Source organism: Haemaphysalis longicornis, unplaced genomic scaffold (assembly GCF_048455015.1).
Source record: "Haemaphysalis longicornis isolate Haplotype H1 unplaced genomic scaffold, Haemaphysalis longicornis Haplotype H1 scaffold_1, whole genome shotgun sequence".
Taxonomy (NCBI): Eukaryota; Metazoa; Arthropoda; class Arachnida; order Ixodida; family Ixodidae; genus Haemaphysalis; species Haemaphysalis longicornis.
Genome location: NW_027526203.1, coordinates 18,612,083 through 18,638,421, shown reverse-complemented (window position 1 = coordinate 18,638,421; position 26,339 = coordinate 18,612,083). Strand labels below are relative to the sequence as shown.

General features: G+C 48.8%; 1 protein-coding gene across 1 annotated transcript in view; it reads left to right on the top strand.

The window, feature by feature from the left end:
• The window catches only part of LOC144175395 (peroxiredoxin-6-like), a 65,063-nt gene that overhangs the window by 25,661 nt on the left and 13,063 nt on the right, over window positions 1–26,339 (top strand). The window contains exon 2 of the mRNA XM_077704477.1: window positions 15,550–15,706. Coding sequence (XP_077560603.1) covers window positions 15,550–15,706 — 157 coding nt within the window. The remainder of the gene's footprint in view (window positions 1–15,549; window positions 15,707–26,339) is intronic.

Below are 26,339 nucleotides of genomic sequence, written 5' to 3'. Positions count from 1 at the left end.
GCGGCAGGCTATTTTAGCTTTTTAGAGCGGAGCCGAGGTTTCCTCTGTTTATTGGGTGCCGCGACGGACGACCTGGTTTAATATGAAGATGGTTTCCCCCTTTCGATACTTTTGTCTATCAAACGTCTCTTTGACGAACAATGTTTCCGATCCAGTTCGATTGTTCGGGATTTAATAACGCTGAAAACTAGATGCTCACCGGGCAAGCACCGCTACATTTTAGTCGACGACGCTCGACCGTGCACGTCACTTTGTAGGGCGCTTCTTCAACGATTGAGTTTACTTGATTGTTCCGGACGTGTCATTCCATTTTAATATCATTCAAATGTTCAATAAATGGTTCCTGTAACTATGCGTTTCTGTTTCAATAAACCAAGGCCGGTCTAGAGCGGTGGCCCGCGCTGTGTTGATACCAACATGCGCATGCCGCTGCTCTAGCCCGGCCGTGAATAAATATTTCTCATTAACCTTTCTTGAGTAAAATATAATTAGCATAGCGCTTAAAGTGTAGCTAATTGAAAGGGTGTGTCGGCGTTGGGAACTTGATAGATTGAAGCTGAAATATTTTTCTTGACAAGGATGAAGAAACGCGTATATCGTGCTGCGCGTTGAAAGAAGATTAATTCGGTTTTGGGGACTACAGCATTCGGCAACCTTTCAGAAGAGCCCCGATTGCTAGTCACGATTAAAAAAAACAGAACACACCAGAACCCGGGACTGGTTAAAGTTACGCAAGGAAGTAGTACTGACGATTACGAGTACTGAGATACTAACAGGGAAGGCTCTACGTAAGATGCTAAAGTTCATTTCTATAAAATTGGTATAGTATGTTTCGTAGAACGGGTAGACTGGGACACCGACCCTACATTTTAAAACTCCAAAATATGTCACTCAGGCAGTCGGTAACCGTCCCCAGGAGCCGTTATTAGCAATATAACCGTGCAATCCGGAAAACAGTCTGTCTACTGTTCGCCAATAACCATATAGTAGTCGTATAGTACAGAATCATCAAAATAGCGAGAACAGTCAGCAGCCATCACAAGCAGCCATTAATGGCAATCTAGACCCGCATAACTCAAAGGAGTACTGACACGAAATTTTCGTGTTACGACGTTTTTTCGCTGCTATGTTTACCTATTAGCTCACATTAGACGGTCGATAGCAGCCTAAACAATCATTTACGGCGTCGGTTATTCATGTAAGTTTCGGTTTCACAAAACGAATGACGAGTGGCCCCGTGGCAGGAAATACCACTTGACGTCACCATTCTTGTCGCACCACTGCGGGTCTGGACGCGCGCGCGAGCGACCTCACGCAATCGCCCAGACCGGCCGAGCTCTTCACCATCTCCGCACGCCCTGGCAGCAGGACCTCCGTCCCAAAACCATGACCTGTGCACACGGTCTGGCAGCGCGCGCCAACCGCAGCCAGTGCGTCGGCTACGTCACGGGAGCCCCGACGTCGGCAGTTTGGGGCAAGTAGCAGATGATGTCATGCTGGCCCGCTTTGAGCTTTCTCGTGCGGGCAGAGATTAAAATGGATTTAAAATATGTTATACGGAACGGCTACCGCTGGAAGTTGCTGGGAGATGTTTCCTGATAAAAAAGAAGCAATTTACATAGTCATCTCCGCTTTGAAATTTCGTGTCCCTACTTCTCTAAACGCCCAAATATTACTACGACATTTTATTGGATCCAGCCATTTTATAAACTGAGCTGACGGGTTAATGTTTTAAGAACGGCTGAGGGCAAATTATAAATGGAGAAGACAAAACAAAAGCAAGGCTTGTTGGACCTTTTGACTCGTTGGACCTCTTGACGCGTTGGACCTTTCGACGCGTTGGACCTCTTGACGCGTTGTACCTCTTGAACCAAATTGGACCTTTTGACTCGTACTTCTTGACTCGGCTGTCACGTGACTATTGGACCTCTTGTCTCATTGGACCTCTTGACTCATTGGACCTCTTGACTAGAAGCGGATTCCGCCGGAGCGCACACGTGTTCCTATTTTACGACCGGACACCCAGCCGACGGTCTAAACACTTGCTTCTGTTCGGCCTTGGCTCCCCTCCCTATGTCTTTCCGACGCGACAGGGATGCGCAGGCGCGCCCGAGTTTATGGCCGTAGAGGTACCCCCTCAGAGTCCCGCACGCAACAGGCTCCTCATTTTTACTGGTGGTTCCGGAATTTTCGGGTTACATTAATAATTTTCACTGAGACGCTTGTTTTTATTTAAAACTGTTGTCGTTATAACGCTTGTTTTTAGTTATAACACTACTACACTGTTGGACACGGGCCATTTCGCTTCTACCCCCCCCCCCCCCCTCTAAAAAGCAACCACCGCGGCTGGAATCGAACCCGTGTCCTTGGGCTCAGCAAGCAGCACAGTTCTTTAGTCACTGAAACTCCGCGGTGGGTAATCATTATAAACTAACTGTTCATGCAGGCAAGTACTCGCTGCCAAGTTTCATTTTCAACTCCGAGCCGATTTCTTAGGTTCGCTTGTTTCGAATCTTGTGCTGTCGAGAATGTGGGGATTTACGAGGGGAGGATTTATGGCCTATCTCAATGGGCCAGGTTACTTCAAGACGACCCTCCGAAATCGCGGCGTCTGAAATAGATGATCGGCTTGACCGCATGGCGCCGGCACCGTGGGTGCTAACAATTTTTTTTGTATATCACTCAGTGTTAGGGAGAAATCAATGTTCCTTCTAGAATACACTTTTGAAATGTTTACCTACAAGATTAGTATTCCTATTTTTTTAGTGTCGCGGGATTGTTAACATCATTTAGGAAAAGATTATGGACAATTGTTAAGTTCGGGCTCATTTAATTAATGACAGCCGCCGGTGGCTCACATATCAGCGTTGCCTCTGCTCGTAGCTGTCATGCAGCCTTCTTTTCATGCAAGCGCAGGGACGCGAAGTTGGGGCCCGCTGAGACCATGCTTTGTGTTCCTTCCGTTTGTGTGGCCAAAGATGGGGGTGCTTAGCCCGACTACCTCTGTTGCGTTGGTATGCGGTAAGCTCGACCGGGCGGTCTCAGTGAACGACGGATGGGTACACAGCAGTGAAAACAGTTCCAGCGCGGGGTTCCCTCTCGGACAGCGCGCACGCCGCTGTTATAGCTTGTCGACATTGGGAAGTGGCTGCGTCGTTCTTCAAGGTTGACGAGCTGACGGGAAGCCCCGGATACATGGAGTCGACGAGAAAGGGTCGAGTCGACTGGCGGGTTCAGCTACCTCGACCCCTCGCGAGTTAATATGAACCCCGTTCAAAGATTCGAGGTAAGGGGAGCGGAGTGGTTCCCGGAAAAAGAGTTAACGTATTTTCATGATTCTAATGCGCACTCTCTTTTGCAAAAAGGTAGCCTAAATATTTTGTGTGCGCGTTATAATCGGGCTCAAAACTGAAATAGGCTTTAAAGCTGCCAGCAACATTGCCATGCGGTGGACACGAAGCCCCCCCAAGATCCAACTCAATCCAATAAAAACAATCCGTCAACCCCATGTGAATGAATTTCGGCGTACTAATTCCTCAGTGGCATGCCGCGTACCTTGGTAAGCTGCTTTTTGTTGTGCTTCTGAAATTAGCCCGTAACACATAGAATTATGAAGATCAGAACACCTGAAATCGTAAACAGCTTGAATGCTCCCCGGTATAACTTTATTTCCATCAGGAGCTCTTTGAGCAATCTTATGAAGCACAATCATTTTTGGCTTCCACAGCTGCATACGCCAAATAAAATCTCCCTCTTCCAGGTACGTGGTGTCATGTCTTTTTCATCTGCGCAGCACCGTCACTGTGAAATTATTTTTGTTTTTCGAATTTTCCTTCGCGAACTTACCGCGCGTTACGATGGGTGGGGGGAGGCGTTAGAATCGCGCAAATACGGTATTCGGCTCCCGCGGCCCGTCGACTCAGCCCGAGAAGGAGCCAACCCACCCCCTGCCTCCGGGTCGACTGGACTCGCCGCGACAGCTCTCCGAACCAACCCCTGTCGAGTTCCAAAAAACCTGTTTATTTCAACTCAACGCGCCCTCGTCGGTTCAATACCCCCGTTTACATTGACCCGACGAGGGCGCGTTGAGTCGAAATAAGCAGGTTTTTTGGACTCGACACCCCCATGTATAAGCGGACGGGGTGGGTCAGAGAGCCGTCGCGGCGAGTCCAGTCAACTCGGAGGCAGGGGGTGGGTTAGCTCGCTCGTCGGGCTGAGTCGGCGGGCCGCGGGGAGCAGAATACCGTATTTGCGCGGTTCTAACGCGCCCCCAATCGTAACGCGCGGGTAACCTCGCGCAGGAAAATTCGAAAAAAAAAAAATGTGACACTGACGGTACTGCGAAGATGGAAAAGACACGACACCACGTACCTGGAAGAGGGAGATTTTATTTGGCGTATGCAGCTCTGGAAGCCCAAAATGAATTGTGCTTCACAAGGTTGCTTATCCAGCTGCTGCTGGAAATAAAGTTATAGCGGGGAACACTGAAGTTGCTTGCGATTTCAAGTGCCTTGATCTTCATAATTCTAAGCGTTAGGGGCTAAGCAGAAGCACAAAAAAATTTGCAACAGCTGACCAGGGTATGCGGCATGCCAGTGAGGAATCAGTGCGCCGAAATTAACTTTTATTGGATTGTTTTTATTGGGTTGAGTTGGATTCGTCGGGTACTTCGTGTCCGTTGCGCATGGCAATGCTGCTGGTCGCTTTAAAGCCTATTTCGGTTTTGAGCCCGATTGTAACACGCACACAAATATTAAGCTACCTTTTAGCAAAAGAGGGTGCGCGTTAGAATCGTGAAAATACGGTAGCCCCTTTTCCGTGAACCCCGCCGCTCCCCTCACCTCGATTCTTTGGACGGGGTTCATATAAACTCACCCCGCCCCGGTCGCGTCCATGTACACGGGGCTAATGTAACCGGGTATTTGGTGACGAAAAGGCGCGCGGCGTAGCATTTGAGGATTTGCGAAGCCGGCGTTGGTGCTGTTCGTTTATGGGCCATTCGCCTCGAGAATGCTCGCCTAGGTTTGGGGCAGCTCTTCCCGCCAGTCCTGCTGTGGGCGTGGCGTCCCTTAGTATGGGGAAGGGGTTAGCCCACGACTCCTTCATTGTGCTAGCGCGCGCGGGGACAAATGCGAGGCGGCAAGGCGAGGATACTGTAAGATGTTAGCCGCGCGAAGACCGCTCTAAGCGTTCGGCTTTGGCTTTGAGCAGGTGCCGCCCGGTTAACGTAATGGTTCGACCAGTCCGCGCGGTCAGTGACTTTAGGTAGCAGATGTCTTGCCTTGAATGTTGGTTGCAATAACGTGCGCGGGAAACTTACTAGGAGTTGCATAAGTGTTGGGTCATGGGACCGCAGGTGGGGACATGTTTAGGATTGCTTGGTTCTTGTGGCCAATCTGTGCTCCATATGAATCATGTTGAAAAGGGCTTTTCGCTCTTTCTTAAACGCCCCCTTTGGAGGCGTGGTTTTTGGGATCAAAACCATAGTTTCCGGCTTTGTCCAGTATCGGTCGGTCGAGATGGATCTAGTTCAATCAATCAATCAATCAATCAATCAATCAATCAATCAATCAATCAATCAATCAATCAATCAATCAATCAATCGATCGATCGATCGATCGATCGATCGATCTTTATTTCAACAACATCTGTATAGATCACGGCCGAACAGGCTAGTGCGGGCAGAGTGACAAAGTAACCGTCATTCTGTCCTGATGTAAATACTGCGAGTAATGAAAATAGTGTAAATAAACCTAATAAACAGCAAGAAAAGTAGTCCTCATCTTTCACCTGCTTCAAGCATCGCACGTCGGTCATCGGAGCGAGTCGAGATCGTCCCCTCAGCTCAAGCATAAAAAGAACCTAATTATTTCGTCTTCATCGTTCACCAAGAAGATGGAGAGGCGAAATCTGACTACTATTGTCATTAGAAATGCCTATATGCTGAAGCAAAAGTATTAGCCCCGCCAGAAATATTTTCTTCGACCCATAAAAAGCGGCCAATTTTCTGGCCGTTACGAAAGAGGGAATTCGGACGCCACATGTGTACAGAGGTATAAACATGCTCCTTGCAGCAGCAAAAAAACGAAATGGAAATTCCAGGACACCTGACCACTCCCCGTGATGTAGTGAATGTGGAAGCCTATACGCCGGTATTGTGAGCGCCGCCGTGTTTAACAGCTGCTCTTGATGTAGGGGGTTGAGAGTTTGTCGCCGCATACAGCGAACCAGTCAAATTTTGTTACGTGGAAGGCAGCGCGTTAATTCTATGCGGGGTAATGACGCGGCGCGTGCAGTGGCACGTGTCAAGCGGTGCGCATCTGCCCTCTCATTATCATCACCACCTATTTTCCATTTGCGACGTTTTCTTCTTCTTTCGGTTACAATATGACTGATGGGCTTAGGCAATCGCGTTTGTTAGGCCTACGTACTTACCAAAATCACAGAACGTGTATTACTCACCTGACTATCACCATGCTAAAATTTCTCCCGCGAGTACGTGCTTCTAATGCCCGTTTCTAAGTCAAAGGCCACAATCCTTTAGCTACGCTCACCTTTATTCAGCTGGAATCATCCAGTCTAGAAGTGTTGCTGGTCTCGGTACACCGCAAACCCCGATTCGCACCCCACCCGGCGCAAATTTGTTGATACGAGCTTTCCTGCGAAATGAGGCGTCGTTCCTAGCATTCGTTGGCCTATTCTATATCTATATGAAAGCTGCCGGCCATAGATTGTGTGCCGTGCGTTAGCCATATTGGTACCACCTGTCGACCATTCTGTGTGTAATTAGCGCCGGATTTTCGATCAACATGGTGAACAATACTTTACTTTTCTTAGTACATATAGAACAAACCAGCCGGTGCAAGCAGCGTTTTCAGTCGCTGCTAGCTTCACAAGTATTCTCCGCAGCTTGTACTAAATTAGGCTGGCAGGTGCGGATGCAACGCCGACAAGACTCCTTTATTTCGAGCGAGCACATTCTATGCTCACGAGCGTCGCTTGCTCCTCCTACGCCGGTAAAAAAGCCTCAGGGGGATGTGGCCGGACCCTGCCCAAGGCTGCGTCAATTAAAGGGGACGAGGGGCGTGCCTGCCACCAGACTCGTCTTTGTTCGTCGCTCAACGCCGGCAGTTGCCACGTTCGCCGCCGACCGACGACTTTTATTGACGGCCAAACCACGCCCTTTTCCTCTCTACGCTTCAGGGCTTAGCGCTGACAAATAGGGTTCTCGCAGAGCGGCACGCTGAGCTCCTTTGTTTATAGCCCCGGCAGACCGCAGTTCATGCTGGCGGCCCACGTAGTAGGGGGACGGACATTGTTTCCAGCGAGCAGAGGGAATGCGGATGTAACACTCGCGAACAATGACCGAGCACAACTGCTACAGCGGGAGCGAAAGGTAGTCGCCGGGATTGATGCCAGGTTCTCCTTTTCACGCCAGGCTTCTAGCACTGCTGCAACGTTGCAACACCGTGCAGTTTGGTTAATGTGTGAAATACTCGGCAATTTCATTGGGGAATGAGTATGCCGGTATTAATTGTATGCGCCGCCGTGTTGTAGTGTGGATAATGTCATGCGTGTGTGGTACGCCTTCTACGCCTTGCTCGCCATCCGTTAGGGCAGCGCCTTGCGATTTCAATTGTTGCACAGCTCTGTTGAGGTGGGTGCCTCGTAGACCATCGCAGCAGTTTCAGCCTTTCGGTGTCGCACTTCCTGGTTCTCCCTTCCCGCCGTCTGCGCTGCTCCATAGGTGGTATTCAACGTGTATTCACTGAAAAGTTAGGCGGTAAATTTCTTCGCTTGGCAACACTGCAAGCGGCCATGTCTGTGCCTTACAGACATGGCGCGGCTTGTGTCAGTGCGCCCGCACCTCGCAGAAAAAAAGGCGTGCGTCAACTGCCCTCAACGCGATTCTGCGCGGTGGTGTCAACACATATGTTATTAATGGCACTCACGTTGGCGTCGAGGCATTACTTTGCGCTCGGTGGGGGACAGTTTGAAACATCAAACCACGACCGCCTTTATAGATACATATAGCCGGTCGTGCATCAAACACGCGTTGTGTGCGTACCACGGACATGTACCCCCATCTCGCGGAGCCCGGAGTAACCAGGGACGGCGCACACACATGGTTGCCCGCATGCGTACCACCCCAGTATATACGACCTGACTGATTTCACGTTCCTGCGCGCTGAGTTCCCTGCTGGTTTGGCCCTCTTCGCCGCGTTGCGCCACTCGCACTCCTCTTTAACGCCACTTTACCGCGGCCTACCACGTTTCACAGCAGCTGTTGGCGTACGCGGCTCAGAAATTAGGTGTCGCGTGGAAGGTAGCGCGCTCATTTAATGAACAGTCGTTAGGTGGTCCTTACAGCCTGGGCGGCTCGTGTCCAGTGATGCGGCTCTGTCCTCTCGTTATTACCACCATCGTTTCCCTCTGCGTCTTCGTTCTTCTCTTTGTTAGTGCGGCAGATGGGCTAGGCCAGTCGCGCTTGCTTGCCCCACTAGCGGGAACGTGCTTTGCCAGCCTACCAATGGCTGCTTCTGCAATAACACGCCCAAATTACTCCTGTATGTCGCAGCGGGTATATCTCTAATGCGCGTTTATAAATATGAGGCCACAACTCATTCAATATGTCCACCTTTAGTCAGCTAAAACCATCTACCTGTTTAGGGATTTCGTGATCGTCTCGCATTGTGGACGACCCTGGATGTAATACCGTCGGGAACGAAATTTACCCAATTTTCTTCTCCACTCAAACTTTTACTTTTTATTATTAATTTCTGGCATTCAGTGACCCGGCTTTTCCATTTTGAGCAGTATATTGTGCACCATTTGCCAGGGATTTTGTGTGCTAGGTGCGCCGTAATTTCGCCCTATGCAGTTAATGCTGTTGCATCATACAAAACACATCTCAGGCCGTGCTTCCTCGACGCGACGTACGTCACTTGTTCAAAGGCTGTTCTTGTTACTTCACGCCTCGATTTGGGTGTGAGGACCAGTCACTCGTTGGGTACTTTAATGCAAAGAAATTCCAGCTGAATTGTTCGCATGCGGTACCTTATAAATAAAAATACAACTTAAGAGGCAACATTTAGGGTAGTTGTGCTTGCGCTGTCCTTGTGGTGCGTGGTCCCGCAGAATACTAGTCTGACCAGCAGTGGTATACAGACTATACGAACCAACCGCGCAGTGGCCTAAGCGAGGAATATTTGGCCTTTCATATGGGCGCTAACTTCCGTGATAAGTAGTCTCCGATATATTGTAACGACGAAATTTGGTCAACGCCTGCCGCTACGGTAGCATGATGAACGCAATGAAGAACTCGAGACGTCGAAGTTTTAAAGTTAACTGACTTACTTTACTGATGGCATTTACTGATCTTTAGCACTCACAAATTTGAACGAATACACATATTAAATCAAATGAGAAAAACAGACAGGAGAACAAGAGTACTCAACGGGACATGGCTGACTGGGTCGCTGTCTCCCGGCGAAAGCGCCCGACGACGGGCGGCAGAGCTTCTGAAGTGAGTACAAGCTGCGGTCATCCAGCTGGCGGAAGACGCCGCCAGGGTCCATGGGCTCCTGGCCGCCGTCTGACGAAGCGCCCACCCGGAACCTCCCTCTCGGGTGGTTACGCTCAGCAAAGATGACAAATAAAGTTTTATCTCTCTCTCTCTCTCTCTCTCTGAAGTGAGTTCTAGTGCAGGTCACCCGCCACGTGAACTCAGCGGAGAGGGTTTATATTCGCTTCATGCGGACTCGTGGGAAAAAAAGCGCACTCTGGCCCCACTTTCTGCAGCCAATCGGGGAGACGCTTGTAAGCACCAATCAGCCAAATTGAAAATGACTAATCAAACACAGACACAAGGTTTGAACCCGAAAACGCACGCGTGGAGAATTATTGACGTAGAGAAAGTAATTCAGACAGTGTAAAAGGCAGAAAGGTTGTCTGAAGTACACTGAGGACCCGGAGCCCGAAAGCGACCATCGCACATGCCACGGGGGCTATGGAATTCCGCGGCCGCGCCGAAACCCAAGCTGGGCCTGGTCCCCATTAACAGCCGCGTCTTTCGATGGGTCGGTACGCCCGCCTGATGGTTTTCTTAGAAAAAATAAGGCTTGGCGACCTAAGAAGGATGGTACAAAGTAGAAAAAGCAAACTGAACGGCGGATTCGCGACTATATTGATTCCGTCTCGATCGAGTTTGTGTTCTTTTTGTAGTTAGAAATTGTCGAAGTATCCTGGGACCGTTCTAGGATTTTTTTTATCCGTAGAATCTCACTTGGCGAATTCCTTTCGGGTGACTGTGCTAATGAGGGAAAACTACGACAAAAGGCATTCACTGAAACAAGCGTGCGAACGTGTATACGCGCCTTTCCGCTTGTTAGGCAAAGCTACCACAGACCGACGAAACTTGCGGCTTCTCCCTTTCGTCTGTACCGGAAAACAAAATCTTCGGCGCCGGAAAACCGTCAAGGAAACAATGGATCTTCCCTCCGCTGGGCGGCAGGCAACTGGAAAGCGCCCTTTTCAAGTGTCGCATGGTGTTCTTTGGTTGCCCCAACAAGGCATTCTTCGCGATGTCGTTTGAATGAGCTGGAGGCATGTGGCTGTCACAATGCGTTCTGTGTATTCTTTAGTCGAAGCACGTCGCGCGCACCTAACTATGAATTTCTATTTGGTTTTCGCGAGCGCTGGTGTTTAGTTAAATAGACTGTGTCAGTGATTTTGCCTGAAATAACTGAGGAGCACCAATTGAAACAGCAACCCCACATTCTAGGGTAACGCGGTATTCAGCATAACATCCTGGAAACTTGTGCGCTCATACCTGTATGATAACAGTTTTCGTACACTGGCAATTTAAGCACTGTATCCATTGCACTAGTGCGTCTGAAACATTCTACTGTATCCCAGGTAACAACATTCTGCTTTGAAATGCAGGGATTTATCCACATCCCCAAGCCCCCCCCCCCTCCGCTCCCCGGAGGATTTCGACATCGTCCCCTCAAAGGAAGGTTACACAACGATGAGCACCCCGCCCAGGGATTTATACACCCCCCCCCCCAAACGCTTATGGTCAAAAGATCCAAAGAGTCAAAAGGTCCAAAGAGTCAAAAGATCCAATAATCACGTGACAGGCGAGTCAAAAGATCCAACGGGTCAAAAGGTCCAATGTGGGTCAAAAGGTCCAAAGAGTCAGAAGATCCAATGAGTCAAAAGGTCCAAAGCGAGTCAAAAGATCCAACGAGTCTGGAGATCCAAGGGGTCAAAAGGTCCAATAATTCCGAAACCGCGTCAGAAGGTCCGACGAATCATGAGAACCTTCGGAGCCATGGCTAGGGTGTGCAATTTATAGACTGCGTCATTTTATTGTATTTTTAGTGTTATTTTCGCTCCCATACTTGAACTTTCACTTCTAAATGTAGAAGATATGCACGTGGCGCGCCGAATGAAGCCGTGGCTAATTTGAACGCTATGAACAACACCATTCATCAAGCTTGTTTTTATTTCTGATTATTTTCCAAGGTTCTCGTTTCTCGCTCCTGTGTCATTTGATACTATTACATTAGAATATTTTGGTAGTTATTGCTTGCGTAGAATGTGAGCTTCAGCGATGTCGACGAGCCACGACCACATGTCGCTCATGTTCGGCTACGCTGCGCTGACATGTATGATTGCTGCTGAAAATATTCCGGACAAATGTTCTTGCATCTCGTTTATCAAAGTCAATATCCGTCAAATAAATGACCCTTATATGGTTCATTATTACATCCACAGAAAAATCAAGAGTTCGAATAGCAGTGCTACATTGCTACCCTTTGGGAAGCTGGTTACTAGGTTTCCAGGTGACCTGAGTTGAAGTACGTCATGATAACCTGAAGCCGCTAGTTGCAGTCTACGTGTCTCTTTTTTTACACTCTCGATAGTGTAGTACCAACACCTGCTTGTGTTACTTCGCTTCCATTTTCCATTTTGTGCAGCTAGAGAGCTACAGGCGGTGGGGAGCTGATGCTGACATTGGTCTCGGATAAGAACAAAGCCACGACCAAAGTATGGCCAGTATGCTTTGAGGAAGAACGCCGAAAATGACAAATGACCTCTTCTTTCTGCAAATTAAATCTATGTATGTTCCAGAAAGCATTAACAATGCCTTTGGGCATTCCAAACCACAAACACACTAAACACACCGATTTCCTGGAAATGGGGGTGACGCCGAGACAGAAACGTCCGGTAAGGTAGAGAAGGTGCCCTTGGTAACGCATCCGTAATAAGAAATTATGCGCGTTGTGTTACCAGCAAACAGAAGAGCACATGGATGCAAAATGCCAAAAAATTACAAGTTGTTTGTGATTGAGTTAGAAAGCGACTGGTTCCTGACCCCTAGCGAAGGCGATCAATTACGCAGCTTTATCACAGGTACTCGAAAGTGGAAAAAAATTGTTAGCGTCACTGATTTTTAAACAAAGATATGGTGATAATAAGTCGCTAAAAAGAAAGCGACATACGTAACAATAATATTATCTCAAAGCTACAGTTATTACGGCAACAAGTCCGCAGATAAATAGTGCTTCATTTGGGAAGGCCGCATGACCTTTTCACTACGTTAAAATAACGCAGAATTATGAGCAAGAACACGAGTAATAAATAAGTACGATTTTGTGTCTACAACTGCTACGACGCACACATCTTGCTGCCTACAACGCGCGCTTGAATTGGTTTTTGTGCCAAAAGCTCCGTGTACCGAAAGGCCCCGAAACCGAAACGCCCTATACTGAAAAGACCGGAGCCGGTAAATGGCATTGTTAAAGTTCGCTTAAACACTGAAATAATTTCCCATGCCCGTGACGCAAACGTATTTTTGTATGAGAGCAACATGCATATACTTGAAAGAAAAACTAGCATATATGGCTCGGAAATTGGTGCTTAGAACGAATGAACACGCTCCTTGTAGGGAAAACGAAGAGGCAACGGAGTTATAATCTTGGCCCTTAGCAAACAAAAGTACGCCAAGGTGAGGCTCATAAAGAGACTAGATTACTTGATTGGCCTTAGCCCCGTCAAAAGATAGAAGTCAGAATGTCTAATATTGGACCTCCTGACTCGTTGGACCTTTTGACTCGCCTTAGCCGCGTCAAAAGGTCCAATACGAGTCAAAAGATCCACCGAGTCAAAAGATCCAACGGGTCGAAAGGTCCACAGTGAGTCAAAAGATCCAACGAGTCAAAAGATCCAACGTGTCAAAACATCCAATATTGGACCTTTTGACTCTTTGGATCTTTTGACTCTTTGGATCTCTTGACTCGGAATCCCCCCCAAACAGCCCCCCCCCCCCACACCTCTCTAGGAGGGTTTCAAACCTCCCCAATTGGAATTCTGGATAAACCCCCGATGAGATGGGCACTTTCGGTGCGATGCCGAACGTTGATTGAAAGCGCTGATATGCCGTGTACCGCCCCAAAACCGACCTAAAGGATAAGAAGGCCCTCGCATTTGCGGAAAGAATGCGCAGAATTGGGTGAAAAGAGCACTTGAAAGTAAAAAAAACGGGCGGGCGCGTTGTAGGCGTTGTGAAATCGCCCCCCTACCAGAGACTGTTAATTCCGTGCAGTGCGCCTGGCAGCTATTGTGCTCGCGAGCCATCTGCCGCAGTCGCGACCGTCCTCCTGGCGGCCCGAAGACGAGCGTCATGTCTTGGGACTGTACTCCACCGACCCACGCAACAGACACAACGAAGTTACCCTGGATCGATTACGGGGAGGCCACACACGTGCAACACACTCCTACCTACTCACGGGATCTCTAAGGCCCCTGTGTAGCAGGTGTGGAGACGGCCTAAACATCATCATCATCAGACGAGCGTCGTGATACGCCTGCCGTACTCGTGAAGCTGGGCAACGAAGTCAGGAGCCGTGAAATTGTCGTACTCGCTCGCCAACGTGCTCCGACAGCGTACGCGTCTACTGGGTGCTGGCGGAGTTGTGATAGAAGAAAAGTAGTGAAGAGATCAGAACGCAGGAGGTGTAGTTAAACACATGAGAATTTAGAAAGTGTAGGGGGCAGAAAATAATAGCCAAAAGGGCAGGAAACGGCGAGAGAGTTCGGGCCCCGCGCCGACGAGCCAGTACGGCAATTTCACGACGCTTGACATTGTTGCCGAGCTTCATGAGTATGCCACGCTTATCACTACGGTCGTCTCAGAGTTCACGTCGAGTTCATAGAGGTATATAGTTCACATACGTGGAAATTTAACATGGAATGCGCGCGTATGGCCTCGCAGCGAATTAACATAGTCTTGGGGGGGGGGATTTCACAACGTCTACGATGCGCCTGCCAAAAATCGTAGGGTATTTGGGGAAGAAATTGGCATGGCTGTACCTCGAACCCAAGCTGTTCGCACCAAAACACGTTACTTTTTCGCTGTTCAGCCTTAGTTTCGTCGAGGTTGCTGAAAAGAATACGAGGAGTGTTCCAAGTGAACAAGGAGATGGCGCTAAGTGCGTATGGAAATACCTGGTTTGACACCAGCTGCCAACATATGTCGCCATATGGTGTAACCGCGCATTCCATTGTGTGGCCGGCATATTTAAGAGGGGGAGGGGGAAGGAAGTGAATGCCAACCTTTAGATAGGCACCAAGCAGCCGAAATTAGGGTGGGCCGAATTCGGCATGCCTTATGCTCCTGTATTTAGGTTTTTAAAGGTACATTGCGAACTGGAGATTTGCGTTTGAAGTGCGCACTCGAGCTGCGCTCCTTCGGAAGTTGAAGATGCACTTTTGGGGGCTAAATCAGATGTTGGCTTTGCCCCTTGCACTTCTGTCATGTCATTCAGTGCATTGACTTCCAATATGATTTCATTTCAATAGCAGCCCGGCACTTTCCGTACGAACCCTTTGGGGGGTTAACCCCATTTGCTAGGCGCATGCAGGAGCGTCGGGTGCTGATTTTCATTCCTTGTGGGGAGAGGACATCCTCGCGCGTGTCCCTCTCCCTTAAAGTGGGCTGAGGTTGACCTTTGCTGTGTGATGTGAAGCGAGTCCGGTACTTTTAGTCGAATGGTTTGCACCTATTGCGAACTTTGCAGGCGTCAACATTACAGGCAAGAGCACCTGGAGTAGCCTGGGTATAATGCTGCTGAAGCGGGCCTTTGAGAGCTTTCGGAGAGTGCGCAAAGTAAATAATGCGCAGTCACGTCAAGAGCTTCCCAGGATTTCTTTTTTTTTTTGTCACCTTAGTGTCAATCACCAAGGTAGACGTTCTTTCAGTGGTCTATGCTTCTGAACCACAGCGAGTGCGGTGCTATAGCGTAAAAATCCCCTTAAAACTTATTCCTTTTCGTCAATAAGTTCCAGTGTCAATCGCATCGTGCTTAAGAATTGGAATAGAGTTACATTTTACGCACACTTCAACGGGAAGAAATGAACCCTGAAATAATAGCAGCTCTGAAAATGCAGAAAACAAATGCAGAGTATGCGGAAGCGTAGCGAAAAGTTGCTTTCCGGTCTCATGGTGTGCTGTGCTTTGTTTTCTGCCTTACCCTGCTGTAGATGGGGCATCCTGTTCTCTCACCCGGCTGACTACACTCCAGTGTGCACTACCGAGCTCGCCCGAGCCGCGCAGCTGGCGCATGTCTTCGCGCAGAAGGGCGTCAAAATTATCGCCCTCTCATGCGACAGCGTCGACAGCCACCACGGTTGGATCAAGGTACGTAGTGTGCACCGAATTCCTGGCCCATTCAGTACGCATCTTGAATATCCGCTTCTCGTTGTGTGAACCCTGCCAATCAAGGGCGCGTGCCATGGGAAAATGAATGTGCCGGTGTTACGTATACCCACATCGTAGCAGATATTCACTTATGTGACGCTGTGCAAAACTGGTAAACTCAACTATTTGAGACAATAAATCAACCAATTTCACTGGGTGTAAGCCGTGGGGAATATAAGGTTTTTATTTTTCACAAATTTTTATGTGTACAAGTGCTGTGAGTAGCATCTGGATCCATAGCTCCAAGGCTAGTTTTCGATCCATTCAAAAAATTTCACATTTTTAAAAATCCAAATCAAGAACTCTGTGAGCAACACAAGGAAGATTTCAGGGGTACAATACGTGTAACAACAAAATGTATTGATACAACAACACGAAAATAAAAGACAAGATTTGATCAAGAATAAAAGTACAAAAACTTGCGAACTATACAAGTTATCAGGGGAAAATAGGGATTAAGTACTGCAGAGCAAAGTTTCAACTGGGTGAACTCTATGTGTCAGACGTTATGTAGGTTTTTATTGACTTTTCATTTTGTGCCATACATTTTATTGTTGGTGGTAGGCTATTCCATATATTCGTGCCAATGAAAGGAAGGCTTCGGCACCCATATACATTTGATATCTTGGATAGGTCCACGTTATTATGGTTAGCAAGCCTAGTATTTTTACTAGGAAAGCTTAGAATAGATCAGTGGTATGGAGTATTAGTTCTTCTGACCCTCTTGACCAGTATTGCTGTTTCGTAATCTGGAGCTTGATTGAAGTGCATGATGTTCAGCTCTCTAAAAATTCAAGGTTTTGCAGTTCTCGCTGCTGATGCTATAATGCGCACGGCAATCTTCTGCAATATATTGATAGGTCTGCAGTATGATGTGTAAGGGTAGCCCCATGACTCTACACAGTAGTTTAAATGTGAGTGAAAAATACTGAAGTAAATTTGGCGCAGTGTTGTCTCGGTGAAGAGTTTCCGTGCTTGGATCAGGGTAAAGCATCCAAAAGACAGCTTTCTGCAAACTTTTTTGTGTTAATATGCTAGTGAAAGGATATGCCAGTATTTGAAGCCATTGACGTGCATCCGCGGCAGGGGGGGGGGGGGGGGGGGGACGTCTTTTCGTCTGTCGGGGTGGGAAGCAGGTGGGACTACTGTACCAATGGCGCCATTGTGCTAGAATTACGTTTTCATAAAAAAACCCTAAAAAGTCAGAAAACTGCACCAGTACAACTTAAAGGCGAATTATCTTGTCGCTTACGAGTTTCAGTGTCGACTATCCGAGTTAGCTGCACGCATTTGCTCTGTCAGCGGTGGAATGAGGTAGCTGCTTCAGCATCATTTGCTGCTGCGCGTGTGCGTGTGAGCTCACTGCATTTTTCTGTCATCGGCGCTCAGAAGAAAAGATATTCCAGACTTCGCTTTACACAAACGTCTTTGCTGGCTCCCCCTCACGTCGGTAGGCAGTAATTGTCTTCCGCTCACCTGTGCGGTGCTTATCTCCCCCCGTTTAATCACGTATTGTTCGCTTGCCTTGCGTGTCCCGATTTTGCAAGCGAAGCGTGTATTCAGTCACTTGTATCGTGGAAGCTTTTGTGATGGGTGTTCCAAAAAAGACTCTTTTCGTTGTAGAAATTGAACCTGAGTCCTACGCGTTATGGAGCCGACGTCAATCCGATTGCGCCATTCGGACACGGTATCATATGCAAAACGTTAGAGGTGATCCTTGCGCTGCGTCCTTGCCACGGACACAGCCGTTGCTAGGCCGCACTGCACGCCGAGAGATGAGTGGCTGATTTGAAAGTTCCCGAGAACTCTAGCGGGACACCCGTCACGCCAGCGGAAGTGAATCTGTATGTGATGAGGTGATTCATGTGATGAGAGTGATTCTTATGTACTGTGTGTGGGGTATGGTTTTTTCTATGATTGGGTCAAGCTCAGCCCTTGTTTGGGCTGGGTCACGGGTTGGGTTTGGGTATGGTTAAGGGTTAACATTCAGCTTCAGGTAATGAGTTTTGGTTTGGTTTATACTGACTGCCTTGTGACAAGCTTCGCTCGCACCGGTTAGTTTTTATTGATTTTTTTTGCAACGGAGCTGTTAGAGGCGAACGGGACCCGTTTTCTTTTTGCGTGTGTTTACCGAGAAAGCCGCTACACAGTGTTGTACACGTTTCTCTAAAATACGAACGAAAGCTCGTTCCTCGTTCCTTCCATTATAGGAATTTGTAACGAGTTGCCGTTACAAGTTCCTATATTGAGAAAGGAACGCGTTCCAGTTATATTTCGAACATTGTAACGAGTGGTTACATTAACGTTACGTTTGATGTTTACATTAAAACGCAGTGTCGGATAATCCTGAGGCGAAATAACGTGAGCAATCCTACACATCCATCGAACTACGTATATTATAGGAATACGAACACCACCGGCAACATGTTATCTGGAGATAAAAAGAATCAAACGAAGCTCTCCTAGACTATTCTTTTTCAGGCAGCAGCGGACATATTCCAGACATGCTTAAAAGCAACTGTGGTGCTCGTCTATAACAAGTGCAACATATATGGCGCAAATTTCCACTTTAGTCTTCAGATGGGCAGTCATAACACTGCGTTTCACATGTGAAAAAATAATTTACTCACATGCACGAACATAAATATCTTGATAAACGCATAAAAAAACGCATCGAAAGGAACAATACATATGCCTTTAATGAGTGCTGATTCAATATTGCAGTATGAGTGGGGGGAAAATGTCTAGAACACATTTTCGGAACTTAGAAGTGTCCTTTGTTTGAAGTCGGCAAGAGTTGCATCTCGATGTTGGTGTCGAACAGACAAACCCGTTTTTTTTTTCGTCAACAGGTCGTTGGCAATGTTGGAGAGCCGTTTCTCCAAAGCTCTTGAGGGTACCTCCGTCTTGTAATTGAGGATAAGTTCGTTCAGTCCCTCAGGCTCAGGAGGCCGCCTCCGCTTGTGTCATAGGCGGGTGATAGCATGCAACCCGCCGCTCCAGGGACAGTGGTTTGTTCGCGTATATTAGATGCGACGCTGAGAGGAGCATCTCTTGCCGACGGCCCTGTCCTTCCTGCGTCATTGTCTTCCGCGTCCGCACAGCTGCGTCTCTCCTCCGCTCGCCTCCTCTGCTCTCTCCGATAGCGCCGATAGCGAACACTCTCTCCCAACAACTGCGCGCGGCGCTGCGCGCGGCGCAAGCGCGCTGTTCGCATGTGCAGCGCCCTCTCACTTCGCGGTCTCCTCTCCTTCGGGCGCGCTGCACTCAGCAGCGCGATGCACTCTGCCGTGCTCCGGCTGGTCTCTCAGTCGACGGTCGTCCGCGCTGCACTTGCTCTCCCTCTCTCTCTCTCTCTCTCTCTCTCTCTCTCTCTCTCTCTCTCTCTCTCTCTCTCTCTCTCTCTCTCTCTCTCTCTCTCTCTCGCATTACCCGACGATTGTTCACGCAATTCGAATAATCGACCCAACGGAAACGCACAATGCAACCCCCTTCAGCGTCGCATCACACCAGGGTTCCCGCGAGGGGAGGTGGGCGTAATTTTTTTTTTGTTTGACGGCCGTTTGCGTAACTTTGATTGTTGTGGTTTGCTCGTTAAATTTTCCCAAGCGCGAGCATCGGTGCCTCAAAAAGAGAGCTTCGGAGTATTGCTCTGCCAAATTGATAATTCGTGTTGCCTTTTTGTCGCAGCCTTCTCTGCTGTAAATTTATGCTACAATTTTAAGCTGGCCTCTGGCTTCTCTCGGTCTAAACAAAGAAACTCTGCGCACGGCAGCAACCATTCGCTATGCTACCACGACTCGGCTCGCCATCGGTGCCCGGCTGAAGCCCTGATCGGAACCGGTCCGTTACAGTACACCACAGTCCGTCCGTAACAATACACCACTGCCATGATGCTAAGGAAAGTTGGCACAACTCCCACCAAAATTCGCAAACAAATCGTCATAGTACACCTGCAGCATCCTGAAACCGAAAGTTCGCTTAGTGCGCGAGAAAGTTCACGGCGGCGCGTTCGAGCGCCATGTCCGTCCCTTGGGGCGATGGAACGTCCGAGGTCAGATTCGAATTGCAGATATCAGGATGGTTGCTGTTGCGTATGAGATGTAGCTGTCGTCTCGCTTTGGGTGGCAGCGGCAATATTTCAAGAATCCGATGCTGGGAACTTGATGCATTGTCTTTGCACTCGGTAAGCGCAACGCTGGCGACCCAGCAGAGAAGTCTCGTATGGCCCCTTCGGCTAGCTCGGCAGCCTGTACTGTAGAGAACGCGCGTACAATAGACCGGTGCAGACACGTCTTCTCCTGCTCAGCCTTCACGTTCCACTCTCATGTACAAAACAAAAAGCCGAGGCAGAAGACGAATCAAAGGGGCACCGAAGCACCTATCTCATGCGCATATGCAGACGACGTAGCGACATGGTCGTGCGCACCCGGCGCAACCTGCCCGACAGCCTGCGGTGCGCCGCGTGGTCATTCTTCTGCCTTTGACTTTCGAGGAAGGACGTTCTGCAGAATGGCAGGCACATTGGCCTGTGGCTTTTTACTAGATTCAGCCCTAAATCCTTGGCATCAAAATAGTAAAACCTTAGCGATGGAACGTTTACAGAAGGAACGACGTTCCCTCGGCCGTTCCTTCATAAACGTAACGAGTTACCGTTACAGTTCCACACACCCTAAATGGAACGGTGGCGTTCCTCCGTTTCTCCCAAAAGGAACTAGTTCCAGGAACCCCGTTCCTTGGAACGCTGTTGCGTACAACACTGCCGCTACACTCTTCCCTATTCGGTTTACCTTTAGCCTTCGGCCCCCTCTTCACCCCCGACACTTCATATTTTGATATCAGACGGCGTGTGTGGCCCGTGGAAAAAGTGTCTTCCCAGCAATCCATACGGATTTAGTATTGAAGCGAATTTGAGCAGATCGGTGTAAGTTTGGCCCTGGTATGCTGGCTTTCCAACCTTGAGAGTTTCTCCCTACAGCATACCCATCAGGAAAAAAAATCGCGGTTATAGGGGCGAACACGGCGCAAGGAGGCGACCGACGAGCATCGGGCCGCGGGCGCCAAGCGTAAGCGCGATGCCCGTCGGGACCTCGAATACTGCCCCCGGAACGCTTCCCTCTCTCGACGGCGCAGTTGTAGTGGGAGTTTGTGGCCAACCAATAACCCACAACCAGCTCCGCTAGTCATCCACCTCCACGAAATGGGATTACACCGTGATTTTCCGCGTTCAGTGCTACACCCCAAAGAGGGCTGGTGCGCAAATTTACATGGTGAGTGTAGTATTGGGCTAGTTGGTGATTCATCTTTACAATACAGCGCAACAGAATCAAAGGCTTAAGCTGAGGCACACAGGACAGCGCTCGTCCTGTGTGCCTCAGCTTAAGTCTTTCTTTCTGTTGCGCTGTATTGCTAAGATTTACATGGCGATAAGCGGGTAACATTGGATTTGGAACAGGCGGCCGCAGGGGGTAATGGAGAATAGCTCAGCAACCTCAGATTTGCTGGTGACGTTTCCCTGCTAAGTAACTCGGTGGAGGAATTGCAAAGCATGATTACCGCGCTGGACAAGCAGAGTAGAATCGTGGGCCTGAAAATTAAAGGAGTACTGACACAAAATTTTGACGCCTAAAAAATTATATAATTGGCTTCAGTAGTTTGTACAGATGCCTCACAGAAATTTTTGCAGCGATCCGAGGCCGCAATCACATCTAAAATCGATTTTGATTGTCCTGGCCGCAAGCTTCCAGAAATCGGCAGCACTAGCAAAATCGCTTTCGGCGTGACGAAACATCGGCCTGCGTGTCTGGCCGGTTCAGGGTGACGTCATATAGTCGTTTTCGGAACCGGAAACGATATCCTGCGCTGCTGTTGTCGGTGGTATTCGTTTGGGCAGGAGACGTGGGCGTAGCTGTGTGAGCAATGCTTGTAAACTTTGCGTGTTCGATGTCTTTGCTCTTCAGTTCGTGGCCGGCGCATGGTGTTCCCTTGCACTGGTGCCAAAAACTGCGCGGTGCCGGCACCGCGGCGACGCCGCGGTGCGCGTCGCCGAGCTCGCCCAAGTTGGGCTATGGCAAGCTCGCGGAATGCGAAGTACTGCTCGTGGAAGCCTGTCCGAGCAAATCGACGACGACGCCAACATGCATTATTTTCCACGCGACGACATGCAGCGCTAAACGTGGACTAAGTTCGTGCGCGGCGGCGGCCGCTAGAACTGTCGCCCCAGCCAGCGGGCTCGGGGTTGCTCGGGTCACCTTGGGTGTTGGGAAGTTTAGGCTTAGTATCGTGGCGACTATTTGATCGCTGGTATCTGTACAACTGCGAATGACCACCCCTTACACAACATTTCACCACACTATCATCCCCTTTTTCCCATATGAAGCTTTATTTTGGCGATAAGTTCCGTTTCAGCGATCGGTGACCAAGACATCTGCCGCGGCCTGTTTTGATTCTAGCGCGCAGGTGGCGCCATCTTTCGGCCGCTCGCCGCACCGCGGTGCCGGCAGTGCTGGGTCGGAGCGCCGAACCTCCGCTGCCGGTCAGCGTAGGTTTACCATCGCGGCAAATATCTGAACGCCACTTTTAAATTCAGCGCTGATAACAACCCCTAGCACAATTTTTCAACACAGTAACATCTACTTTCTCGCATGTGGAACTTCTTTTTCGCGATCAGATTGATTAAAAGAGGGGCGACAAGCTGTTGCTATCACGGTCTGCGCCGGTTCGAGCCGCAGCGATATTAAAAAACGGACGCCGGTGAACACATCGCCGGCCTAATCGCCTGGTCAAATAAAGTTGTTCTGTCTGCCGGGTGGCAGCGACTCATCCGAGTCCGAGGATTCAGACGACATGTCGACTGCGCGGGTGAGTGCGGAGCATGTGGAATCGTAGCAGACGATGCGGCGAACGTCGACTTCACGGGTGAGACCGTGACGTAAGGCTGGCCCGCTTGCAGGCTGGCCTTTGAACGGCCATTTTCCCGCGCGGCGACCAAATTTGAAACTGTTTGCAATAAACGTGCTATATTTAATTCTGTGTTGGCGGCTGACGGCCTTCGGCTCGATTTTCGTAATTACTGGGCCAATAGGTATTCTCTACAGCATAAAAACTGAAAGCGAGAAATTTCGTGTCAGTACTCCTTTAAGATGCAGAAAACTAAAATAATGCTTAATAACCTCGGGAGACCACGGCGATTTGAAATAGGTGGCGAGGCAGTGGAAGAGGTAAGCGAATATATCTACTTAGGCCAAGTTGTGAACACGGATTGTAACCCTGAGGCAGAGATAATGAGTAGAATAAGACTGGAGGGGAGTGCAATCGGCAGGCATTCTCAGATAATGACTGGCAGCATACCATTGTCCCTGAAGAGGAAAGTGTATAACAGCTGCATCTTACCGGTACTCACCTACGGGCCAGAAACTTGGAGGCTCACTAAAAGGGTTAAACTTAAATTGAGGACGACTAAGCGAGGCCGAACCGAAGATGATAGGTGTAACATTAAGGGGCAAGAAGAGAGCGGAATGGGTCAGGGAACAAACGTGCGTTAAGGACATATTAGTAGAACTTAAGAAGAAGAAATGGGCGTGGGCAGGGCATGCAATGCGAAAGCAAGATAACCGTTGGTCTTTAGGGGTAACACAGTGGATCTCTATACAAGGCAAGCGTGGCAGCACGTGGCAGAAAGTTATGTGGCCAGATGAGATCAAGAAGTTTGCGGGGATAAATTGGTCGCAGTTAGCACAGGACCCGGGTGATTGCAGATCTATGGGAGAGGCCTTTGCCCTGCGTGGACAGGCTGATGATGAAGCGGGTAACAAGCATGCCTGTTGGGTTGTGGTCAGTCAGTATTAGCCAGTGCATTTCTGAAAAGATTGAAGACAGGCGTAGATTTGCGTTGAACCTGCCCTCCTCTTGTCCGCCAACTTAATTTCCATTAGCAATACGACACTCCACTGGACATTGCATTTATACACGAGTGTCCGTTGCCTGGCTGCTCCAGTCGACAAAGTGGCGAGATTGTTTTTCTGCTTCGCCGGTGTTTTGGTCTTCTTTCGCTGCTATCGCGCGCTCAGTGGAAGAGGATGTTGCGGGATTTCCACTGGGGAATCTTTGCCGGATACTCGGGAGTATTTTTCCGCCATATAATCTACAAAAACCCAAAGCAATAACATGAAACGCGGCATTTTTTATGCTTATTGGAAGCTTCTGCGTAAAAAAGATGGAACTGCGGTGAAGATAAGCCATTGCAAACTCTGCACAATGTAGTACCCAGAATTATAAATTAATTTTCCTAGTGGTATTTATTCTTATCCTAGTGTTAGTATTCTCTTTTCCTAGTGTTATTCATTTTCCTATTGTTATTCAACAAGTGTTAGGTATTCTTCTTATCACGACATTTTTATGAACCTAGTTTGGAGTTTTTTGTTCCGATGTTTCATGTGCTGTCGTACAAGTTACAGCCAGTTTTCAAGAGTAAACGTTCAGAACTCCTCTAAACAATTTAAACCGTAATTGCCTGCTTGTTTTTTGTTGATATCCCCTAAGCTTCCTCAAAATGTCTTTTTCCCCCACGTCACCAAATCATTTCATTTCTTCAGCCTCTAAATTTGATATTTCGTGCCATTTAATGCTTCATATAGGTTATTATGCTCGAAACCGCCAAAACTAAGCTTTCTATGCACTCCCCTTTGCGCCTCCGCCCCCGACACATGTCCCAAGTCCTGTTTCATCTGGCCTACCTTTGATAAAAGGGAAGCATACCGCCCGCGCGCGAGAGAGAGTAAACTTTATTCAGTTTGCCAGCTGTCTTGCTTAGTCGTCGGCCGTGAGCCCTTGGGCTCTGGCAGCGTCCTCAGCCAGCTGGACGGCTCAGAGTTGATCTTCCGGGCTGAAGCTGAGCAGCACGCTCTCCCACTCCTCAATGCTAGTGATTGTGCGGCCATATGTGATCGCCTGCGGACGTTGCGCGATATGAAGGGCCGAGCGGACGGCACTTCATACCGCGCGAACAAAAACATTTTACTCGGCCATGCGCGAGATGTGTGGTGCTTCCAGCGGCACCGTTAAAGCGAGTTGTCTGTTACCGTGCATAATCAACGAGCGCTACCACCCTCATTCACCATAATGGAATGACTTCCACTTGAGCTAGACCCTACTTGAGCGTATACGCCGTTACATCGAAGATTTTTTCTGTGAATAATACTGTGGCTGAATGTCATTCTTTTTTTTTATGTTTTATGTCTGAGTGCTTTTTGTTACTCGCATGATAACGCCCATGCTTGTTTTATTGGTGCCGCCTTCCAGGCGTCGCAAAGCGTTGTCTGAAAGCGTTGAGTCATTGTCCAGCTCTGACCGCGTGTATTCCTTTCCGTGAGTGTTCCATTTTTATGTATAATTTGAGCTGTTGCTCGCTTCAGCCCCGAGAAATATTGTTTCAACTTGATAACCTGCTTTCGAGTGGAACTTTTTGTCCTTCCACCCTGTAACGGCCCACTTCTGGGCTAACAGTATTAATAAATGAAATGGAATGAAATGAATTCGCGCCATGGGTCCACAAAGCGCGGGGATAAAAGGTGGCACACTGCTCCATGCACGAAATTAGCGGCGCACCTCTCACCGTGGTTTCGTAGTTGCGCTTTCTTCAACTAGGCTAAAGGATAAGGAAACAATTAGACAAACCATAACACGAAAAATTCCTTAAACAACACGGGCAAATATTAAACGACGACACAAATGAGACTATCCTCCATGAAACACAGGTTCTTTTTATGGAGCAACCCTCTGGCGTTTTTTTAATGGGAGCTGCCTCTCACTAGAGCACTAGGGTAAACCCAGTAAACCGTCCGCTGTTAAGAAGCAGAAACACTTCCTCAGCGTGGAGTGTGCATGCGAAACAGAAACCGACTGGAAGGGACTCCAAGTCAGAAAGTAAACAAAAGGAACGTCGGTGTCTCTCACGGCGAAACGCATCATGGCTATGTGCTTGTGAAGTTATTGGCGAGCCACAGAATAAATGAGAACGCTCTCGCAGTGAATCGCTCGTTGGTACAAGATCTGACACCGCGAGCAGCGGCAGTGAGAGAACGATCACGCAGCCGTGCCGGTCCGGCTGCCCGGGAAGCAGAACAGGGCCGCGTCGCCGAGCGCAACTGTCAACGTCGCGCCGATCCAACGGCGGGGTGCGGTAGGCAGAGCGCGCCCGCGCGGCCGAACGCAAGAGACAGCATCGAGACGGGGTCGGCGCTGCGGCCAGACAAATCATCATTGAAATAATATTCTCATTGTAGTCGTACTGTCGTACCGTCGTGTCACCAGTGCAGCTGGTATTGAAGAACTGTGTTGCGGGTGGCTGCACCAGATTATACTCTCTGAAATCCTTCTGATGCTGGGAGAGTTTGCTTCTGTATGAGGTTGCTGTTTTAAAGTGAAGTATTGGATGCCTCACTGATGGTGCTGTGCGTCCGAGCAAGACGCACTGCAGCAAGGCGAACTTTAAACCCACTGCAGGGAAACGACGATGATGATGAAATACAGTGCCGGAAGGCCAACTTTAAACACACTGCAGCAAAGCGATGAT